This window comes from Sinocyclocheilus anshuiensis, unplaced genomic scaffold (genome assembly GCF_001515605.1).
Source record: "Sinocyclocheilus anshuiensis isolate Anshui unplaced genomic scaffold, SAMN03320099.WGS_v1.1 scaffold2317, whole genome shotgun sequence".
NCBI classification, from domain to species: Eukaryota; Metazoa; Chordata; class Actinopteri; order Cypriniformes; family Cyprinidae; genus Sinocyclocheilus; species Sinocyclocheilus anshuiensis.
Window position 1 is genome coordinate 101,915 of NW_015551126.1, and position 9,547 is coordinate 111,461.

The window sequence follows — 9,547 nt, forward strand, 5'->3', positions numbered from 1 at the left end:
GATGGGTCATCTTACCGCAACAATAGCAGTTTAAGAGGCCGTTTAAATTATTCACATCCTTCTTGAGAACATGTTGCAATTTGAGGGCTATATTTGCATAGGACATTCAAAAAACATTTGATTTGGTCAGCATGCAGAAACCAGTGGAGACCAAAGAGAATTGAAGTATGCTGCAGCGCTGATGACAAATATGCCGAATGACAGCTGCATGAAACGAGATGGCAATCAACACAGATTTGAGCACTATACAATGTTTGAGCGATATTGTAATCAAGACTTGAGTCGCCTTGCATACTGTTCTTTTAATTTGGGATAAGTTCAATAATCACTGGCTCATGTATAAAGCCACTAAAGCTATAGAAACAGAAGACACGTCAAAGACGACAATACAAATGTTCCAACTGTTTTTGGCCATACAATGAGTCAATGGAGACAAATACAGGACATTTTCATAATATCTTCTTTTTTATATTCCACAGAATAAAGAAAGCTTTAGGTTTAGAATGACGTGCGGGTAATAATAAAAGTCAACATTTTTTGGGTGAACCATCCATTTAATAGACTTGTTAAGGCACTTTTAAAAGCAACTTGTCTCAGAGCATGTTTCAAGACATCAAAACATCACATCTGATGATCTGGAAAATATATAAGTGAGCTAGTCAACTGAATATTTGAGTAGAATGTCTATCTCTAGGTAGAAATTAAATGCTAAAAATGTATTGAACTGATTAAATATGCTGCTTTCAGCTGCTCCATAAAACAGCATTTTAATTCGTACAGCAAGACAGTACACACACACAAAGGATTGTGGGATATCAAAGGCAGTGAAGGATATATGATACTGTATATAGGTTACCAAAGAGACAAGCTCAAGTGCATGCATTCAAGGGTTTTGGAGATGTTGCCACATCTAATTTTTTTTTTAAATTTTTTTTTTAAGTGTTATATATTTGTGAAAATTATATTTGTATATATTTTTTGGAATAAATCAATATTAACACGGCAAATGAGTATCCAATTGTATTCAAAAAATATTTATATTTATACATAATTTTTATATTATGTCATAATATTTATACATAATTTCTACCACAGGATTACATCACTTGATATGTCATGGAAATTACAATAATGTGGTTGAAATGTGCATTCAATTTCAGAAAAATAACATTTCCTCATGTTGGACATTGTTTGCAGACAAAACTTGTGTGAGAGAGGAAAAAAAGTGTGTTTTAAGAGTTTATTTTGGGTCCCCACTGACATATGGATAAATCCTATGGAAGTCAACATTCTTCAAAATATCTTCTTTTGTGTTCAACAGAAGAAAGAAACTCATTCAGGTTTGCAACAAACTTTCATTTTTGCCTGAACTTTTCCTTTAAAGGAACACACAGTGCTGAGGGAGCAAGTGTTTCGCATCACACACTCAAAGCACACCTTTCCTTATCAACCACTGCAACAACGTAAGCTCTTAAGAAGCTGTTCCTCCATGAACCACCTGCTTTCAATGCTTCCCGCAGCTGAGGGCTACAGAATGAGTCTGTCAAGGTGAAGGAATGAGTTTCCACACGATGATTGGAGCGTATGTGTGTGTGTGTGTGGGTAAGGAACTGTTTCTCCCTCTTGTTAGCAGGAACAGCTGAAGTAACTTCAAAGAGGAAGTGCTGAGAGGTAGTTGTAATTGTTATCAGTGGTTCTTTCTGTCTGTCGCTCCATCCTAAGACGATGATACTCAGATGGGTCTTATCTGCATCACAAAGTCTAATTGAGTTAACTAGACAGAAATCAAGCATTCTCTGCATTCACAACAGCATGCCGCTGGAATGCTGATGACTTTTTCCCATTCCTTTCTTGTTGATTTATTTTAAGTTTTTAAAGGCTAGAATATTTCCTCTTTAAGATTCTGTTGATGTTTCCAGAATGTTAAATCCTGGGAGACGTCTGCAAGGGTCACAGCGAGGGCAGCTTTACTCTCCTGTAACAAGGGATGGAAAATAAGCCGCTGTGCAGGGGAAAGGTGCAAAGTTTTAGGCTGCACTGCAAAGCAGAAGAGAGGCACACGTGGAGGAAGCCAGATCGAAAGTGTCATTGCAACAAGTACACGGTGTGAGTCTATATGAACACACGACTAATCTGATCTTTCTAGCCAGCTTCAAGTACAAGACAATAACTTTGCTGACAGCTGCTGGATGTACAGCAGGACGCTGCAGACTCACTGAGAAGGACCTCATGTTTGAGGTTGAAGTTCAGAGCAAAGATCACAAAGACCCTCCGAGGGTTTGAATTCTCCATCACTTAATACTGATAAACTTAACAGAATACTACTGTAAACGTTGACATTGTTTAGTTTAGTTTTATTTTTTTAATTTTATTCAAAATGTTTTTTTTAAATGCTTGTTTTAATTTATCTCTCTGTTAAACCCTGTAAAGCTCTGACTTTTTCCCCATGAAAAATAAGAGAAATTATTGGATATTTTTATATATTAATGTGTGATTTACATTTTTCTAAGCACACCAAAACTGAGCAATACTGCAGTTATCTATCAAACTATAAGTATCTAATTTCCAAATTTACAGTGACAGAGTTGAAGTGAAGTTGCACTTAAAGGTTAGTAACAATACATAAATAAATAACTACAATTTGTAAGAGTTCTTAATTTGGATTTGTGTTCAACCCTGTTATGCTCAGTTTTCTCCTTAAAAATGTTAGGGAATATTATTATATGTTTATTGTGTGATTTACATTTTACAGAGCACACCAAAACTGAGAGATACTGCAGTTACCTATCCAATAAGTACATAATTTCCAAATTTACGTGACACGGTGAACTAAAATAGCACTTCAAGTTTAGTAACAAATAAATAAATACTTGCTATTTGTGAGAAAATTCTTCATTTGTCTTTCTGTTCAACTGTGTTATGGAACATTATTATATTCATTATGTGATTTACATTTTACAAAGCACACCAAAACGGAGAAATACTGCAGTTATCTATCAAATTATCAGTATATAATTTCCAAATTTCCAAAAGTCAAGTACACAAAGGTTTGTAACAATAAATAAATAAGTAAAAAAACAAATCTTGAATTTTGTGGCAGATGCATCGCCTAAATGTCTTTTATTAATATTTTATACAAAAAAGAAACTGAAAGAGAATGACAATGAGAAAAAAAATGTCCTCTACTGTATGTAGGTAATTCAGACTCTATTTCGGTTTATTTTCTGTGCCTTATACGTGCTGGTTGGAAAGGCTACTTTTTTGAAACCTAATAAAGAGGCTGAAAAATGATTCAAAGGTCACACTGGTGATTTATTTATTTATTTTTTGGAATCTTTTCTTTTTAATAAAGTGTACAGAAAAAATGTTGTAACATAAACAGCAAATACTTAAAGTTTAGGACTACAATAACAGTACTAATTAAAAAAAAAAAGTAAATGGCAGCACATACTACAAATATACCTCCGGTCCTTGAGCTTGTGTTGAGATGGATCTTAAAAAAAACCTGCCCTTAAGACACAAAACTAGGGCAGGAAAGAATAGTTGGTACTTTTCAGTCCATTTTATGCATTTCTCTCTCCCGTTGTTCTCGTACTGATCCGACTGTTCCGACAGAGGACTTCTGAAAGCTCTTCTAGTTGGGTTTGGTCAGGAGTTGAGTGGAGAACTCATACAGATCTTTATTGATCTTCTTCAGGGTCTTCACCTCCTCCTCCAGTTCAGACACTCGTACCTTAGTGTTCTCCCCATCACCAAACACACTCTGACAGAGAACACAAACACACTTATCACATAGCTCTTTGACAGACACAGAGTTCCCACACTGGAATCTTCATGACTTTCACATGAACTTTCCAGTTGTTCACGATTACAGGAGTAGCACTTTAATAGATTCTTTTTTTCAGTCATTGTTGGGACGGATATTATTTTGTACATGATGCAACAATCTTCAGAATGAATAGATTTAAACATAGTATTGTACAAATGCCAATAACACTACTGGACAAACTGACATTAACACAGACATTAACGTGAGGTGACCTTTATATTTGTGACTGGGGCAACAACAGCTCATTATTATATAATATTGTATTATTATAATAAATAGTGAAGTATTATTTTATTTTCTGACTGAAGTGACCACAGCCCATTATTTCATATGATATATGCTATGATATGCTATGCTATGATATATGCTATGATATATATATATATATATATATATATAATAAATGGTGAAGTATTATCATTATATTATTTATGTTTGTTTTAAAAAAGTTGGCAATTGTTGGTAATCTTTTGGTAATCTTTCTAATTGTTTTCTGATGTTATCGACAAAATATCCCAGAAGTCGATTTCGCTTAACTTGTACTGAACCTGGAACATTCCTTTAATCTAAAAGAGCTAAATTACCATCATATATAAGCTAGAAGATGAACTGTGTATATGAGGCGGTGAGAAAAAAAAAAACCTGCACCTGGGCCTAAGAATTCAAGACCCATCATAGATTTTCGCTGAGGTCATCAAATCCCATTTTAGAACATCCCTAATCTAGCGGAGAAATTATTGACATTCCCTTTGTGCTCGATTCCTCCAGGCAGGCAAACGGCGGGTGACAGCGATGCACATTTCCCCCAGATTAATTCATGAGGGAGGGAGGGTAAAAATAAAATCTCTTGCTCTCCAGTTATATATCTATTTACATACATCTCCTGAATAAACACAGCAGGCTCTGAGCTCGCCGGCAGGATCTAACTCCCTTTTGAGTGGGTGAAACTAATCCACTTAATAGTCCTGCCAGAGCCGGACTCATTTTAAAAGCATCAGGAGATCCATGAGGAAGCGGGAACAACCTCTATGGTGACCTAAACACATTCGGAGACGGATAACGGCAACAAACTCCAAAACACCCGTCGGTCCCTCCAGATGGACGGGACAGTGGGGACCATCTGGCCTCACTGTACTTTCACATTTTAAAGAGGCTAAAATAATGTATTTGGACAGAGTTATAAGGTACGCAGCTTGTGCTTTGCCTGTATTTAATTCTCTGAACAACTGATGTTCAATAGGCCGCAAATATAAAGACCCCCCCCTCTTAATTAAGGAGGCCCATAAAACCAAGAATACAGCAATTTGGTCTCACAATTTCAGTAGAATGAAAATACTCTACTCTAAAGGCTTGAGCTGAAAGAAAATAAACTCTTAGGCTTTATCTGATAATCAGTTCAGCTTCAAGCCCAGTCTGATAGCGTTCTCCTCCGCTGGCTCTCAAATACACTTTCAACATCCCGTGGAGAGAGTCTGAACTCTGGGATACGAGCGGCCCAGTGGAGCTGCTCTATCAGCGGTGTAAATCAGCGGAGACTCTGACAGATGTGTGCAAGTGGCTCATTTCCTGCAGGACGAAGTGAGTGAGATGCTCTATATGAAAGATTGTAGTATTGTATCGATCACCTCTGTAAATCACAGCATGTTGCGGTCAAATATTTTGTATAATTGACTTGTCCCAGGAAACCCATACCTAACACTCTGCTGTCTGTTCTCACATTATGAATTCATTCATTCATTCCTCACTGAATGTAAGTCTATGTGATATTTGCTCATTTTATCATTCAAGCCGTAAGCTAGATCACATCAAAAATTAAGTTCAGTCTGAAAAATGCTTTGGTTGCCTTAAAGACCACATATTATTAGGGATGCACCAATTCATCAGCCAATAACCCGTATCGGCCAATAAAAGTAATTATCTGCACTATTGTTTAAAAACAGCTGAATTTAGGGCTATTGAAGTTAATGCAATAAAAACACATTAACGCAATCTCCTTAAATAAAACGTGCAGTTCTATTGGAAAGGGGTTCAAGCCAGGGTTGCCAGGTCCATGGTTTTTCCCTTCACCAAACATTATTTCTAGTGCACCTCCTGTCCAGTAATTGCAAAGAGCTTTGTGCTTTATTACAAGAGACAAAGTCTTAATGCTCTAATTCTGTCAACTTTATCACAAAATTCAAACAATACATGCTGTTTTAACGCTCATAAATGTGGTGTGACAGATCGCTGTAGCGCTTTAGAAGCACGAGTCCTTTCCACTTTACTACTAGTTACAGCACCAAAATAAACATGAATCAACATCAGACGGTAATGTATGTATTTCAACCACGGAAAGACGTCAATAAACCAGCATGTGATCAATGTCACTTAACATTGCATTTACCTCAGGAAGTTATTCAGTGTTCTCAGTGTTCTCAGTAAAAGCTTATTTACTGTTAATATACTGTATGTACATTTCAACTAATCTGACATGAAGGCAAGTTTTTAACACTACCTTATGTGCAACTGAGTTGTTTGCAAACATTTCAGTTTTTATTTGATTTAATTTTCACTTTTATATTAAAGTATATTATAAAATAATATAATATAAAGAAAACATGCAGCCAGTTTGTTATTTGCTGTCTGAGTCTGAAACTGTGTCATCCAGCGAGCTGTATGAAATTGTAGCCGGTTTGTACATAGATAGCTAGCTATTTGAATAAGACCACCTCTGAACCATATATGGATATATTGGAGAGGGGTGGAGGAAAATGGGCATCTGATGTCCCCTTTAAGAAAACCCAACTATCAGTATTCTGAATAATTGGCTATTGGTATCGAAATTCAGAATTCAGTATGGGTGCATCCCTTATTATACCAAATTAACAAACAGTAATTTGCTGAATATTTAATTTAAACATTTTATCACAATTCATAAAGCCATCTTATTAGCTAACAGTTATTAGCCATCTAAAAATGACAATTATGTGTTGATTACTCTGCCTGGCTGAGCACTAGTCCACACTACTCGTGAGTCGTGACAAGTGCTCCTTCTCCGCTCTCTTCGCGCTGATCATCAGAAAAATCAAAGCCAGCAGGCTACAAACCATCTCCGCCTTGAAAGCCTTGCTAAACTTCAGCTCACAGTAATTGAATCCCGACAGCAGCGGTGAACTTCCCTGCTTACCTTGTCTGTGACAGCACACATCAGAGAGTAGAGCTCATCTGCCTTCTCCAAATACGTCCCCTCCGGCTCCTGAGAGTGTGAAAAGACAAAGTTGTTTAACACTTTAAACAACAACATAATCATATGTTAAGCTACAATAATGATCGATTGTGCCAATATAAGGTGTTTGTGTGTAAGCATTTCCCGGGACACAAGTGTCCTGAAGAGGCTATGCCAACTGTGAGAGGGTCGATTACAAACAAGGTCTAATCATGGCTGTCTCCTGCAGGCTGATCACTACTGACAGTGAGTAAGTGGCTGGGAGTTTGTGGAGGGGATGACGTTTTTCCAACGGTCCAACGAGATTATTAAGGCTGACAATGAAAATCTCAGCAAGGTCAATGTCTTTTTAACAGCCCTTCCCAGATCCTACCATCTTACTCTGCTGATTTACAAACCATCAGTGCCCGTCTGTGGGAAATTACTGTTCCTGCCTCGATGGATACAGTAAAGCTGCTGATTTCACAGAAAGATGAGCAAAGCAGGTGCTGCTGCCCAGCACAGTAGTTTGATTGTGTTCACAAAAACACCAACATACACTCACAAATGTGAAATATTGTACTCATGGTATATAATTTTCTTAATGTTGAGGCTTTGCTTACACTACAGTTCAAAATAATGGGCTTTTTTTTTTTTAAAGAAATACTTTTAAGCAATCAACACCATTGATCAAAAGTGACAATAAAGACATTTATAATGTTACAAAAGATTGCTGTTTCAAATAAAAGCTGTTCCTTTGAACTTTCAATCAAAAATCCTGAAAAAATGAACCATGGTTTCCACAAAAAACACTAAGTGGCACAACTGTTTTAACACTGATAATAAAAAAGAATAATACAAAATAAATGTTTCCTGAGCAGCAAATCAGCATATTCAAATGATTTCTGTAGTATCATGTGACACTGAAGACTGGAGTAATGATGCTGAAAACTCAGCTTTACATCACAGGAATAAGTTACATTTAAAAAAAAAAAAAATAAATATATATATATATATATGGAAAACCGTTACTTTAAATTATGAGACTATTTCACAATATTACGGTTTTATTTAAAATCAAAGTAGCCTAGGTTACATAAGAGACTTCTTGCAAAAACATTAAAAATTCAACCAAAATCCTCAATCAAAAAAATAATTTATTTGTATATGTATACAGTGGGTACGGAAAGTATTCAGACCCCCTTCAAACCCACTGTATATACATGTGTGTGTGTCTGTGTTAATCACATTAAAACTTGTCTTGCTATGCTTTCAACATTTATTTTTCCTATTTAACATGAAGTATAAATTAAAGAGTGAAAAACTATTTCAATAGTTATTGTTTGTTGTGTGGAAATCCCTCAACTGTACATTATTTCCACCGCAACAAAGTTTTATTAAAAGTAGGATACATAAAGTTCAATCTTTGGAATTAGCCTTAGGAGTCTGCCATTTTATTTTGAAAACGTTTAAAATGTCATTTCCACAACCACTTTTTCCACCACAGAATGCTGTTGCTAAACTCCAACTTTTTCCATAACATAGAGACAGCACATGCGCATGGTTGCCAGGTTGGGAAGATCAAGTAAACCACTGGGCAAGAAAAAGGGACTGATTGGGGTATTTACACTCTTAAAATCTGGCAACCGCAACCATAAAAGCTTGTATTAACAACAACCTTGAAATAAGAGTGCGAGGTTTATCTGATAATCAGATGCATGAAAGTAGCGTTCGTTGCTATAGCAAACAGACATCGGGCGCGTTTTCTTTCAGAATCATCATTCGCCGATGGAGAGGAAAAGTTAAATACTATAGCATTTTATTTTATGAAAATGAGATAAAGAAGTTTTCGCACTGAAAGAGAAGTGATCTCGCACTCATAGAACTTAAGACGTGCCAGGCTATATCTGCAGCTAAACTGAATAAAAAGCAGAATGAACTGAAACGTTAAGACAATAAACAAAATAAATAAATAACATTTATGAATGATGCAGTGCTAATTGACATCATTACAGTACAGTTACTATAAAGTATATTTTCTACCTTATTCTGTGCAGAAAATTGAAATTCATAAATTCAAAATTGCCATATACCAAAAATATAGATTACAAATGATTGATTATTGTCCAGCAGTGTATTTGATTTCTTATAGCAAATTCAAAGTAAGAGATAAGAAAAGAATAAAATAAAATAAAATAATACATACATAGGCCTACATAAAATTATTGTATTTGACATTTCTGTCACTTCTGAAATGATGGCTACGTAGTGAACTGGTATGCCTATATAAAACAATCATAAAATTACCATTAGGAAAAAATATGAACATTCATATATAAAATAATACATTCATAGGCCTACATAAAATTATTGTATTTGACATTTCTGTCACTTCTGAAATGATGGCTACACCCGTGGTGTGACAAAATGTTAGCCTATACATAATACTTTTAAAGCTCTTTTTTAAAATCTTGGCTTACATACATTTCTACATATGCCATAGCATTATTAAACTAGCATCTAACAATGGACAA

General features: G+C 35.6%; 1 protein-coding gene across 1 annotated transcript in view; it reads right to left on the minus strand.

Moving 5' to 3' along the window:
- Positions 1–3,283: 3,283 nt before the first annotated feature.
- LOC107663171 (WD repeat-containing protein 18-like) overlaps positions 3,284–9,547 on the minus strand; it is a 9,793-nt gene continuing 3,529 nt past the window's right edge. Inside the window, exons 2-3 of the mRNA XM_016453344.1 lie at positions 6,996–7,064; positions 3,284–3,763 (exon numbers count right to left, since the gene is read on the minus strand). Of these exons, the coding sequence (XP_016308830.1) occupies positions 3,635–3,763; positions 6,996–7,064 (198 nt within the window). The 3' untranslated portion in view covers positions 3,284–3,634. The remainder of the gene's footprint in view (positions 3,764–6,995; positions 7,065–9,547) is intronic.